The following is a 14,037-nucleotide window of genomic DNA, read 5'->3' on the forward strand; positions in this document are numbered from 1 at the left end:
AGATGCAAGAGGGAAGAGATATGGGAACATATGTATATGTATAACTGATTCACTTTGTTATAAAGCAGAAACTAACACACCATTGTAAAGCAATTATACTTCAATAAAGATGTTTAAAAAAAAAATGAAAGTGGAAAAAAAAAATACATTGTCATATATAACATATGCAGAAAAACAATCATAGCAAGTTTTAAGCTTTGGAACACAGTTTTCAAGATGAACATGCTGTAGGGCCACCCCCAGACCAAGAATTGGAACAGATGAGGGTCCCGGAAGCCCCTTCCTCTTCTCTCTGTTACTACCCACCCTTACCCCCGTCCTAACTTCTAACCTCACAGATAGACAATTGGAATTATTTTCTTTGATAACCTGGATGGCCTTTTTAAAGACAGAATGCTCTCTGCTAGTTCTCAGTGAATCACTTTACCCCAAACTATGCACGTAAAATTCACTGTTTCCAGACCCATAAATCTTGTTGTTGCCTTTGTTCCTTGACTCAGCCCATCACCTGTCTGCTTAAGATGTGAACAAACAAAGGATATGCAAAGTCACTGAACAGTGAGCAAAGGAATGAAGGTCTCTGAGTTGTTTTTTGACAAATAACTGCTCCCAGATGGCTTAAGAAATGACATAGCATGTTCAAGGGAGTGGTAAAGGCTCTGAAATATGATTACTTTTTAAACCATAAAGGAGAATAATTCTTAATGAATCTAGTGACACAAGAGTTCTGACATTTCTTTAAAATATCCAAGCATTACAGGAAATTGAATTCATTTCTTATGTAACAGGAGATCAATAAAATATTCTCTTATTTCCACTGCTACCAGAAACTGTGTTAAGCATGAATTGTCAAATTCCTTCCAAATATCATAATCAGTTACATGAAAATGGATCTGGTTCAATGGATCTGATCTATGCCTAGTTTCAAGATCTTTACAGGATTTTGCTAGAGGGGAACAGAGCATCAGCGGGACATCCTCATTTGTTGCAGACATTGTTGGATTCATAACCCTACATAGCTTTAAGAAAAGTGCCATGTGAACCAAGCGAAGTTGGGACGCTTTAATGGACTATTAAGTCTAACAGTACTCTCAAATAACTGAGTTTTTTCCTTTTGCTCACTGCCTGAGGGGATCTTTCTTCAAATTCTATGTTGACTGGGGCACTACCAAGGGGAAGAAAAATATTATGATGGGCCTTTGACTGCTTGTACCAGCTGCTATTCTGTAAACTTTATCTTTCTCTGGAGAATGATCATGTCTTTACTACCAACAAGATTTCTCAAATTTCTCTTTAGTCCCCATAGAAATACTGGGAAAGCCCCAAAGCAAAGCAACAGAGGCAAAAAGTATTCTCCATATTAGTTTATATGATTCATCAAAACCAACTCCTTGAAATACATATAAACAGGAGATAGTGCTACCTCTATCACGTACATAAAATCTTCTTTCTTATCAATACAAAAGCTTTAGCATTTACCGTAATCTTAAGAATGAAAAATCTATGTTTTCTCAGGCCCTAGTCAAATAAATAATCTTCGGTGTCAGCATTACTGTCCCTAAAATAAATATTCTCAGAGCTTTGGGATACATCTGATACGTGAATCACAAATTTTTGTCCATCTCTCAGGGTTATGAGGGTTTCTCGTTCCAGAGGAAGGTTGAGTCTGATGGTGCTTTCAGTGGCCTTATCTTCCAATAATACCTGGATGAGCTGCAGGCGGAAAATGTTGAAAAGAAACGATGGGAAGAGGAAGTCACATTATTCCCTGTTTCAGAACCCACCATTTGAATTCTTCTACCCCACACTCGTCCCACCCTGGGACCTACTACAGGGGACCCTGATTTCTCTGGGGAGCGCTCAGGGGCTGGTGAGGAATCTCAAACCCGGGATGGTGCACGAGACAGGGGTCGGGGGGAGTGGGAGCAAGCGGGCTCCCTTTAGGGACAGGAATGGGGGGGTCTGTAGTTGTTTGTGAGGCCAGAGAGCAAAAGAACGCTGCCATTAAAGACACGGAGAGCCCAGGTCGGTTCCGAAAGTCAGGAGTAATGTGCATCACCTTGGCTGCCTTCCAGACAGACACGGATCCCTGCTTTCTTGGCAGTTCTGGGCCGACAGAGTTGGCTCAAGTTCCCACATAGACCCTCCCCGCAACACCCATCAAATAGACCAGTATATAAAGGGGGAAATCTGTGAAAACCGTCATTGGTTAAATTAACACTCTGCTGGGTAGTAACTGACATGAGAGATTCACAGAGTCTGACGTTGGCGCAGGTGCCAGCTCTCAGTCATCTAGTTGCCTGAGCCAGCCTTCCTGCAGGAGGAACAAGGGTAATATGCCACCCTCAGCTCCAAGGGTACTCGGAAGATGGGCAAATCCTCCGACATGATTACTTTCAAACCGGCGGAGATGTATTTTCTTGGTGTGACTTCTTCAATAGCCTCCCCCCTTCCCATAAGCTAACATATTGTGACAAGCATGCGCACGAGATAACTTTGAACGTGAGGTTAATGACGGTACATTTCTCACCCATGCTCTCTAAACTCAACAATAACCATCACCAACCAATGAAAAGATATTTTTCTTCTCCCTCTCTCTCTCAAAAAAACTGTCTCCACCTTTACCCTATAACTGAAGTCACTTATTTTTAAATATTTTTGCCATGCTTTAATACTTCAGTACACGACCTAAACTGAAAGCTATGTAGTAGGTTTTTAAGAAGCATAGCCTTTATTTAGTATCAGTGTAATTTTTCCCTTTATTCTAAAACAAGTCTTGGCATCGTACTGTTTTGAGCATTGCTAGAATGGAGAAGAGCGACAGATGGAGATGGCAATGGGGACTGCTCACTTGAATTGTTACCATTGGTGCAGGGCAGCCCCAGATGTGCGGCTGAACGGGCGATAACCCACGGCAGATGAATGCAGACGGGACACGGAGGGCGTGCCTTTTTGTTGACGATGAGTGCAAATACTGACTAATGAATGCAATGAAAATTAGATGAGCGTAATTTTTTGGTGTTAGGTTGATTAAGTCCTTATAGCTAATTCAGCAGGCTCGCACGAGCAGAAACAGGTTTAATTAAACTCTAATGCCTATCACCTTGGATTATCTGACATTTATCTGTTTGTCTTGCTTTATTATGTCATTCAATAAAATATTTAATGTCTCCTCTACTGTTTCCACCAATTAAGTGTAGATGGAACGAACCCCTTGCCATGAACTTCAGAATCGCTAGGGCATTGGGTAGAGAGTGTTCTGGAAAGGTGTTCAGATTAGGAGGTTTTGGTGGAGAAATAATAATGATGACTGGAGTTATGGGTACTTACTATGCTCTAAGAATTTTACAATAATTAACTTATTTAAACGTCATTACAGCCCTGTGGAATTAGATATACTGATCTCCATTTTGCAGATGAGGAAACCGAGGAGCAGATAAATTAAGCAACTTGCCCAAGGTTCTCAGCTAATGAGTGAATGATGGGGAACTTGAACCCAGGAAGTTACGTACCAGAACTGCCTGCTTATTTTCCCAAATCATCAGACTTGAAGAATTTTTAATCTACTCCCAACTCACTGCTTTTGGAATTAAAGCACATGGTAGGTAGTAGCCTCTGGGGAGAGAGGGTGCTAGGAAACGACAGCCTGGGAAGATCTACGGAGCTTTGGAGTCCTGCTCTGCCAATTATTAGCGAGGTTACCTTGGGAACATGACTCAACCCCACATGAGCCTCAGTTACGCCATCTGTGAAATGGGGGCAATGATAACAGCGTCTCACTGCGTTGCTGAAATGGTGCCTTTAAATGCCCAGCACAGGGGGCTCAGCAGGGTCTGCTCTCCACCCGCTTCCAACTGTGGCCCAAGAGGTATAAGCTGACTCCCTGTTACCATGGTGACCAAGGGGCATGTCAGCTGGTCCCTCGCCCCAGCCAGTGAGCAGGGATCTGCACATGTGGTGCTGATGTCCAGCACAGACGCGTGTCCTACTGGGGCTCCCAAGTGACTGGGGTGAGCCCCGCCATGGGGCCCTGTTGCCAGGACGGGGTGTGTTCTCCACAGGGTCAGGAGCCGGGAGAGGGCTCTCCTGGGCACAGCCTGGCCAACTGGTCCCTTCTCCAGACTTGGCTGGGCCTTCTGTCTGCCCACAGCCCTGAATCACCAGCTCGAGAGCGGGGCCTGAACTGCCCCCAGCTGGTCCTCTTCTCGGGCAGCCCAGCGCCCCTCCCCCGCCGTGGGTCCCTTATCGGGGGCCAGTATTTCCCTGTTTCCTGTCTCAGCCATCTTGTGGGCTCCACATACACACTCCCGGAGGGGATGAGTTTCTTATTTACAGACACGTCGGAACCTGCAGCACTGAGACCATGGAAGGCAGCTGGATATATGAATTTACTGTCGCAAGGTGAGCAAACGGAGACCAAACAGAGACAGAGGGCTGGTGACCACGAGAGAGGCAGCTCTTCTGCTCCTGATCCTATTATTTTTGTCTGACCATGTTCGGCTGTGCTCAGTAACAGTCTGTCCAGGTTCTGTGCGCTTGGAATGAGGAAGGAAAGCCCAGGGAAGGTTCTGGTTATTCTGAGGACTGCAGGGCAAGGACAGTTCAGGCATAAGTCAGCCACATGGCCGGGACCACATTTCACCCAGGTCGAGGTCACGCCCCCGCCTTCAGCGGTCTCCTGCTAAGCAAACCCCTCATCTACTCAAAAGCGGAACTCGTGGGTGTGAAAACAATGCTATGTAAAGAGGCTAAACTTCCAAACATGCGTATAGGAGTTTTAGAAATTAGTACTGACGGTTGTCAAGATTTTTTTCCAACCAGCCCACTCCCCTGCCCTGCAGCAACAGAGGGGCATCAGCTGCTTCCTGATCAATCTGGCTCCTTTTCCCGGCATTCAAGGCCCCACCTCAGACCTCTGCAGCCTGTGTCCTACTCTTCTCGGGGCCTGGACCCGCCTCCTCCCATCTAGTGTTGTGGGAGAAGAATGGACTTGAGATCAGGTAGGCCTGGGCACCACTCTCTGTTCTGCTATCTACTTGCTGTGTGACTCTGGGCCGCTCGCTTAGCTTCTCTGAGCCTCCGTTTCCTCATCCATGGCATGAAAATGATAAGAACAGATACTGCGCCAGGTTGTATGGTTTTGAGAGAATGTGTATCAAGGGTACACAGTAGGTGTTCGATAAATAGCAATTCTTATTTTTGCTATTTTATTTTAATTTCTTTGGCCACGCTGCGTGGCTTGCATGATCCTAGACCCCTGACCGGGGATCGAACCCAGGCCCCGGCAGTGAAAGCGCAGAGTCCTACCTACTGGACCACCAGGGAATTCCCGCAATTCTTATTTTTATATCTTTCAAGATGGACCCCAATTCCATCTTTTCAATATCCTTTCTATTCAGACTATTCAACGTTTCCTTTCTTTAAACGCCGCCAGAGGCATTTTCAGGGCATGTCACTCTGTTGAGTGGCAGTGATCTCCTGCTCAGCGAGTCTAACCGTCCCAGGCAGGCTCTGGGAAGGCCAGGCTCGGGCCGTCCCCATACTCCACACCTCTCATCAAGCCGGGCACGTCTCAGAGCTGACCACCGGTCAACAGACATGCCGTTATCAGCACCCCTGGCAAAATCAGCTAAAGCTGAGATGAATCTAGAATCCCGTACCCTTGTTTGGACAACGTATACCCTCTGTGGGCTTCCTAACCACCTGGCAGTTCTCATCTCCCTGAAAACACGACGGAAGTTGGGGCTCCGGCATCTGTACCTTGTCGCCCGTGACGATGTCCACCAGGAAGCCCGGGACCCTGACGACCACGCTGCTCCCCTCCGTGGCACACTGGCTGTGGCTCTTGTGTCTCAGCGTCACCCGGTGGGGATCCGCACTCGGGCTTCTACGCTCCTGAGCTGGGGACGGGTCTGGAGGGCGGGAGAGTTCCTGGTCTGGCGGGACAAGAGGCTGGTCGTCTGGTAGCATCTCCTGGAGATTTCCCACGTCACCGCCCTCCTCGTCCTCCTCGATGCACGACTGAAGTATGTGAATCACGTATTCCAAAAGCAGCAGATGAAACAGATGCCAGGAGCCTACATTGAAATAACAACCCCAAATGAGTAAGTAGATAGACAGATGGACAAGTAAACAGATCCCTGTGAAACTAACAGCTTTTCTGGGGCCTTGAACTCCTGGGCACTAAAGGCTCACTCCTACTGGCAGATCCTGAGGGCCCCGGGCAGCGTCCGTCACCTGCGCGGCGTCCCGTACCCAGAGGACCCCAGCAAGGCGGCTTTCGGACGGAAAGCACAGGGAGCTTAATGGCCTGAGCCACGGAAGGGAACGTAAACCCAGCTAGTGTGAGGTGGGAGGAAAGCAACCCTACAGAGAAATGGGTGCCGCTCCCGGAGCTGGAGGATGTGCCCCTCGGCCGCCTGTGGTTGGCACATGCAGCACGGCGGCATCTCCTGGAGGGAGGCGGGTAAGGGGCGCATTCTCTCACGCGGGCCCGCAAGGGTTGTCCTTAGGGAGCCTGGGGTGGGGGACAGTAGGGCGTGTGGCTCTGCTGAGTGCTCTGAATCCTAGGGCCTTTGGTTCCAGAAAAGAAAAGGATAATTAATGTTCATCTGAGCAATGGGGGTGGGGGGAGATCTGGCCTATTATAATCGTTAAAAGATGATTACGTAATGAAGGTAAAACCACGACTCTTATACAGATATAAAATGAATGTGTGTCAAAGATTTTATGGGACTCAATTAATGAGGGAACTAGTAAGACGTTGCAACTGATTCAAAAGCGAATTCAGGACTTCCCTGGTGGCGCAGTGGTTAAGAATCTGCCTGCCAATGCAGGGGACACGGGTTCGAGCCCTGGTCCGGGAAGATCCCACATGCCGCGGAGCAACTAAGCCCGTGCGCCACAACTACTGAGCCTGCGCTCTAGGGCCCGCGAGCCACAACTACTGAGCCCGCGTGCCACAACTATTGAAGCCCACGTGCCTAGAGCCCGTGCTCTGCAACAAGAGAAGCCACCGCAATGAGAAGCCCGTGCACCGCAACTAGAGAAAGCCCGGGTGCAGCAATGAAGACCCAACGCAGCCAAAAATAAATAAATAAATTTATTAAAAACAAAAGAGAGAGAGAATTCAAGACACTAAACATACACAGACAACAAAGAATGCCACGGACAGTAATCTGCAAACAGATGCCGCACAGCTCTGTGCTCAGGGCAGTTACCAGCTGCCTCCTGCTGACACACTAGTTTGCATTTGTGTGGAGGAGAATCATTTGCATTATTATCTGTTTGATACAATTTACAAGATTTGTAAAATAACTCAAAGACCGTGGAAGACCAGAAGGCTGTGTTGACCCTTTCTGTCCATTTCAAAGCTTTATACAATATTCACTATTCTCTGCTAGATCTCAGGTGAGAGAACCTGGCTCCATGAGAGGCAATGGCCTGGTCTGGAATAAGCCGGACCCACAAACAACTCCTGGCTTGTTTAACTTCGTGAAACCATGGTCCACGTGAAGGGGAAAAACTAGTGGTGTGAATACTCTGACTTCATATGAAGGTCCAAGAAGGCAGAGGGGAAGCGCACTGTGAGGTGAGAAGGCCACCTGCCTTATCAGTAAACAAAGGATTTTGCAGCCATCAAGCCATCACATGACAGCCGCCCCGAGGCCGTGAGCCCTGAGGGAACTCAGGATAGAGGCAGGATGCCCCCCATCTAGCAATTAGCTGCTGCAGCCGCCTGCAGCCGTGCACCGTGAGGAGACCCAGGAAGAGAAAACGCAGGGTACTGGCCCCAGATAGCTGAGGAGCACATCAAAGGGATGACAGCAAGGAGCCCAGACTCTTGCATCTGCCCGAACGTAGGAAAGTGCTGAACTCCTGAACTTGAGATGTCTGGTTTTCTTTAATTACCAGTCATCTTTTGATGTTCCGACGACCTGGTCTTCTTTGCAAAAACTGCTCCTATCTACCCTGGCCCCCGCCTTGCCTCTCTGGAGCCGTCCCTCGGAGTGATCTGAGATGCTGTGTCCCGGACCTTAGTCCTCAGTTTTGTCCACCGAATAAAACACAACTCTCAACTTTCAGGCTGTGCATTTTTTTCAGTCGACAGCACTAACTACAGAGCTGGCTTTCCTTCTGTGGTTGCACCTGAACTCTGCCCTCATCTTCATCTGTGGGGTGAGCCTCATGACGAATGGGTGTCACATATATGGCTGTGTACAGCCACAACCCTCCCAAGAGCCCCAGTGTTCGCAGAATGGTCTAGAACAGGGCTTGTCTGCTCTTCCTGTTCTGTGTACCCGCTGCAAGGGCGTCTGGCAGCCCTGGGGCAGGGATTCCTTGCCCTGATAGGTGTGTGAGTTTGTGGGCTGGAGGCTCTGTCTGTCTGTCCGTCCACAGCCGTGTGTCCAGTGCCCAGGAAGGTGCCTGGGAATTTGCAGGGACGCACGACATCTGCTGAAATGAGTGATCCCCTCCGTGGGGCTGGGGGGCTCAGTGGTGACTGTCCCTCCCCCACGACTCTCCTGTGCTGTGTCTGTACCACAGCTGTGACAGATGGGACCCCCTGGGCCCAGAAAGACCCTCTACTGGACCAGAAAGTTGGCAAAACAGACACTGCTTTACTCTTTCCACCATCTGCACGCAGTGGGGACTTTATCAACTCTTATTCCTGAAGGTTAAATCCGGGTGCCCCCAAAGAACCCATTTTTTGGTCCATCTCAGTTGGGAGATGGAGAAAAAGAGGACGCTTGCTGCTTTTCTCACAATGTCTGAAAGCACACAATTCAAATGCCAGGGGAGGTTTCCCGCGCGTCCGACAATGATGGCAGGGGAGTGACAAAAGACATGTCCACATATTGAGATACAGGGAAGTCATTCTGGCTTATACATGAGTGAACTTGAATTTGATGTTAACTAAAACAGCCTGTGTGTGGCCTATCAAACCTACACTGTACCTCTGCTTTAATTATTAGAGAAAAGGACACACTGACCAGAAGTAAAGAATGTCCGTGTTAAAAATAAAGATTAAATGCCTCCCTTCCTGGGACACTGATACTGGTTACTCCTTTGATGGTAAGTCCCCCTTCCCAGGTGACAAGGCCATACTGACTCGCTGGGTACTTGCTGGTCTGTTCTTTTTTTTTTTAAATAACCTTGAAGACATGAAACCCTGACTTGTTTCACGTTCTTTGTTCTGACAAGATATAAAACTGTGCTGCTCTCCGGAGCAGTTTCTAAGAGTCATCTGGGAAGCTGGCTTCCAGGCTAGTCCTCAGTTTGGCTCAAATAAAACCCTTTTCTATTCTTATTTTAGATTGTGTATTGATTATTTTCATTGACAGGAGAGTGAGGCGTGGTCCAGCTGTTTGATGAACTATCATAGTGCCATAATAAAAAGATTAATACGGTTTTTTGTGTGTGTGGTTCTCTGTGTGTTGTATTTTACATAAAAAGGTGAGAAAAAGACGAGTGGGTTCCAGGTAGCAATGTGGAAAATGCTTAGGCTGTCATAACATCTGCAAAAGGTAGAATACAAAATGCTGTGCGTTCTCGGACTTACCGAAGCTGTCTCTGTGCCAGAGGGTCATAGCTTTGCTCACGGCCGTGAGGAGGAAATTCCATCTCAGCTGGAAGCTGGCGGCCAATCTGATCAACTCCTCTTTGCTTCTGCTCGGCTGTGACATTTTAGAGAGAAAAAAATGCTGGGGTTTATGATAAAAATCAAGGCAAGCGTGTTGTCAAATGCACCCTCGGGTGGTGCACAGACAGTCTCACGAGGCCAAAGCGGGGCAGGAAGAAGGAAAGACGAGGTGCGAGGAGGCCCAGGCCTGGGCCCGGTCTTGCACCGTCTCCTGTGGGGATGGTTCCAGGCAGAACCCTTTGAAGTGGGTGGGGAGAAGGCAGGAGGTGGGAGAGCGGCTTACTTCCTTTTTTTAATCCCACACAATTTTTTTAGAAAAAGGTCACTTGTGGGGAGCAACAGGGGAGGGAGGCCTGCAGGACCGCCTTGCTGCAGCCCCCTTGGCAGTTGCCTCCGAGAGGGTTGGGGGCTAATTTACACTTGGCAAGTCTGATACCGTGAAGAAGGGGCCCAGAGTCCCACAGCGATGGAAGGAAGGGTGCCGACTTTGCAAAGCACAAAGCTGGCCGCTGTGCCGGGTGAATTATCTGAGGCCTGGAAGGCCCACCTGTGTGTCCAGCGGAGCCAAGGTCATCGGATGGCCTGAGTGGCACTAAACTGGGTACCCGGGAGATGCCTCCACGTGCAGACTAAGGAACTCCCCACTAGATTGACAGCAGCCTCGGGCCACATTTCAGGTGAGTTACAAACCAATAGAGTTGGTAATTTCCAGCACAGGTTGGAGTGAACCCCCTGAGCCTCTCCTGAGTCTCCCGCGTGAGGACCACCCAGGGACTCAACTGCAAGTCTCCGAGGAAGAACGGCAGGGACTGGCCGGGAATAAGGAGATGCCCTTTCCTCTCCGTTTCTGTTCAGGCCCCGCTGAGAGCCCCCAAAGGCCCGCCCTGGGCTCTGGGTGGGTGTGGACCTGTAACCAAGCGGGACCCTATGGGGCCCTCCCAGGACAGACCCCCTCCCCTCCACCAATATCCTCTGCTGTAGCTCCTCTCTGAAGTACCTAGACAATAGTATCTCATGCATATTTCCTGAGTTTCAGATGCTAAAACCCCCCAGCAAATGGAAGAAATTAACTACCTGATGATCATGAGACCTGCTGGGGCCTAAGGACTGATCACCATCAACCAATCAGAGAACTGTGCACGAGCTGACCACACACCCTGGGACCCGGCCCCTCCCCTCACCTGGCCTTTCAAATTGCTTTGTTGAAACCCTTCCGGGCGTTCCGGGGTATTCTGAGCACGAGCCACCCATCTCCTTCCTCGTCTCCTTGCTGGGCCCTGCAGTAAACCTTTCTCTGCTCCAAACTCCAGCCTTTCAGTTTGTGTGGCCTCACTGTGCGTCGGGCACGTGAACTGGGGTTTGGGAACAGACCTCCCTCGGCAGCGGCACCCTCCCCCCACGACTTGGGACCACCTGGAACGGGGCTCTCGGGGGGGGGGGGCGGGGGAGCCGGCTGGTGTTCAACACACACAGGGATGCTTCCTAAAACCATCCAGAGAAGGAGCTGTGGGCGATCTCCGTACAAACGTTCACACGTGAACACAGACATTTACCCAGCTTTCCTCCTCTTGCCGGCAGCGTGATACCTCAGGTTCCTACATTTAGAAATGACTCCTGGGCCCAAACTGCACGAGAAGCAGGGGAACGAAATGAAGCACGACAGAGCTGAGCGTTTCTCTCCTCTGGCTCTGCCAGGTGCTAACAACTTGAGGCCATTAGTCATCTTGGACAAGCCCGAGGGTTCACATTTTAACAGTCTGAGTATCTCACTGACAATAGTTTGTGGTTTTTGTTTTTTTTTTTTTTTATCAGCCAGGTTGTTTTACAAAAACAAGCCCTTCAAAGGCAGGCAGTTACAAAACCACCATTTTTCGAAGACGCCTCACGCGTGACGCTGCAGGGGTGAGGACGGAAACACCGCGTTACACGGTCTTGCAGGCAGGACCGGTACCAACGGTCTCAGTGGGCTCAGCGGGGGTGAAGTGGAGGCTGCGTGAGTGTCTGAAACAAGGACCAGAGGATGGAGAGCTTCATCCTGTCGAATGAATCGCTGTCTCTGCAGCTACGCACCCGCGCACGTTACCACTGGTGCGAGCGAGCTTTGCCGAGGACCAAGGAGGGGGAATCAAAACCACACAGAATCTGGAAAGACTATATCCAAGGAGCAAAGAATGGAAACAGACACCTGCCAAGGCTTCGGACCAGCTTTCAAGCTCCTTCCTGGGTTTTCTGGGGGAGATGTAGGGGGCAGGAAGACATGTGGCTGGAGGCTTAAGGAGAAAACCCGAGTCACGTTCTGGTCCCAGGCCCTCCAGGTCCTTGCTCTCTGCTGCAGAGATGTCCCCCTCTTCCCTAGACCGGTCCCCCACTTGCCCTACGCCCACTCCGCTCCTGCCGTCCTGTCTCGGGAACGGTGTCTCCCCTTCTCAGCTTCTTTTAATCCTATCTGCCCTTCACCTCCCAGTGGAACCCAACTTCCTCGTCAAGGTCTTTTCCTGCTGCCTCGGCCTTCAGAGTATGATGCCTTGAGGGGTGGGAGGCCCCGTGTTTCGGGCCCACTGGGGCCAGGGTGCTGGGGCGTCCCCTGACGGCATCCTCCGCTCTCACAGGGTGACTGTGGGCAGCTTTGGGCAGAAAAGAGCTCGCTGCAGGAGGTCCCTTCGTCTCGTCACTAACCTTAAACCAGGCGCCCCCATGCTCTACTCATCTCCCGCCCTAGCACACCTTTCAAACCTTTTGATCACACGATACTTTGCCTAACTTGTTGGCTCTTTCCATAGATCAAAGAAACAGAAATGAAGAAGTAATTAACAGATGACCGATCTCTTCCTCAGCTTCCCCTTTAGTAATCTCAAGAACAAACTGTGTGAACAGGATAGCATCTAAAGAGCGAGCACAGGAAGTCGACAAGCCTGCACACCGTGGGGCATGGCACCACTCCGACCCCCTATCTCAGTGATTAACTGAGATGACTTCCCTTTTCCGCTTTAAAAACTTTCTTGGCCGAGCAGAATCTTCGGAGGTGGTTTTGGGGGACATTGAGTCTACCGTCTCCCCGGACTGCCGGTATTCTGCTCAAAGGCAATTTCCCTTTCTGCCAACATCTGCCTCTCTTGAGTGCTGATTTTTGAGCTGCAAGCAGCTGGACCTGATTTGGTACTGTGACTGCTGATGAGGGTGATGATGACAGTCAAGCCAACGGGCCTACTGAGAAGTCAGTCCAAGTGACACGTCCAGCAGAAGGACCAAATCCGCCCACGTCCAAAGCCAATTCATCTTGGCTTCTGTGAACCCAAGCCTGACACCTTACTGGGACTGTCTGCAAAACCCCCAGATGAGCACCATTCTCCCCAAACAGACAAACCCATCTCCCTCCTAAACACTCCTGCTTGGGGCACACATACTCCACTGCACACTAACACTTACCTGCCCACACCCACTCACATGCCCTCCCACGCACAGACATGCTCACATATGCACACGTGTGCTCACTTGCAAGCAAACACACACACACACAGAGCTGCATGATGTGCCAGCCTCTGAGATACCACTTCCCCATCCTGAACCCCCGTCCCGGCCTTGACACATTTCTGTCCAGAGTGCCAGAGAAAACCTGTTCCTTTGCACCACGTCCTGGGCACTCAGTGCTATAATGTAGCTAGAATGACCCACACCCACTTCTTCTCTTAAAAAAAAAAATCATGGTTTTGTACCTGGAAGACAGATGTTTGGAGATTTGAACACAGACAATTCAGGAATACACTGAGGTCTGTTGACGTCCCCAGCAAAGAAATTAAACTGCTCAAACCTATCAACAGACAAAACAAACCCAATGATTGTGAGCAGTAGAGCAGAATTTCCCAGTAGGTATTTGTATCCCAGGTGACCTAGGGGATAACATCCGCACTGCAGTTCAAAGGAATTCCCTGGGGCCTCGCCCTCATTTTGAACACAAAGGCTGCCTTGGGCTGGATCTGTCACCCCAGGTTGTCTGGTTCAGAGTTCTGTGGTCTTGCCTTCTAGCAATCTACTTGTTGAAATGGGAAGAAATCGTTTGAAATCATAACTACACCTTGCAATTACACAGAACCCGGCTCCAAGTGAGCTCACTGCAGGATACAGACGTGACCTCACCCATCCCTGCCATTTTTATAAAGGGGGCGGTTTGTTCAAGTCCTTTAACTGACAGTGGACATCAAAGCCGCCGAGGGATCTTAGGTGAGTTGCCCAGGGCTACAGACCCTGTCAGTACAGGCCCAAGGGCTGCAGCCCAAGTGTGCGACGTTGGGACTTGGGTCCCGCACCCATGCAGGCAGCGCTGAGAGTGGAAGTTCAGCCTTTGGCCCCTCCTCCACCTGTCTGAGTGCCCCCGTGTGCCAAGGAGATTTAGAAAA

At 49.8% G+C, this 14,037-nt stretch overlaps 1 protein-coding gene across 5 annotated transcripts in view; it reads right to left on the reverse strand.

Moving 5' to 3' along the window:
- Window positions 1-1,420: 1,420 nt before the first annotated feature.
- The window catches only part of RFX8 (regulatory factor X8), a 66,914-nt gene continuing 54,297 nt past the window's right edge, over window positions 1,421-14,037 (reverse strand). For 4 of the 5 annotated variants that reach the window (XM_068564394.1, XM_068564396.1, XM_068564395.1 and 1 more), the window contains 4 exons: window positions 13,357-13,451; window positions 9,563-9,677; window positions 5,761-6,077; window positions 1,421-1,713 (listed from right to left, as the gene is read on the reverse strand). In XM_068564394.1, coding sequence (XP_068420495.1) covers window positions 1,519-1,713; window positions 5,761-6,077; window positions 9,563-9,677; window positions 13,357-13,451 — 722 coding nt within the window. In that variant the 3' untranslated portion in view covers window positions 1,421-1,518. Of the gene's footprint in view, window positions 1,714-5,760; window positions 6,078-9,562; window positions 9,678-13,356; window positions 13,452-14,037 lie in introns of those variants that run through there. The other variant, XM_068564397.1, reaches the window with a different exon arrangement.

This window comes from Eschrichtius robustus, chromosome 15 (genome assembly GCF_028021215.1).
Source record: "Eschrichtius robustus isolate mEscRob2 chromosome 15, mEscRob2.pri, whole genome shotgun sequence".
Taxonomy (NCBI): domain Eukaryota; kingdom Metazoa; phylum Chordata; class Mammalia; order Artiodactyla; family Eschrichtiidae; genus Eschrichtius; species Eschrichtius robustus.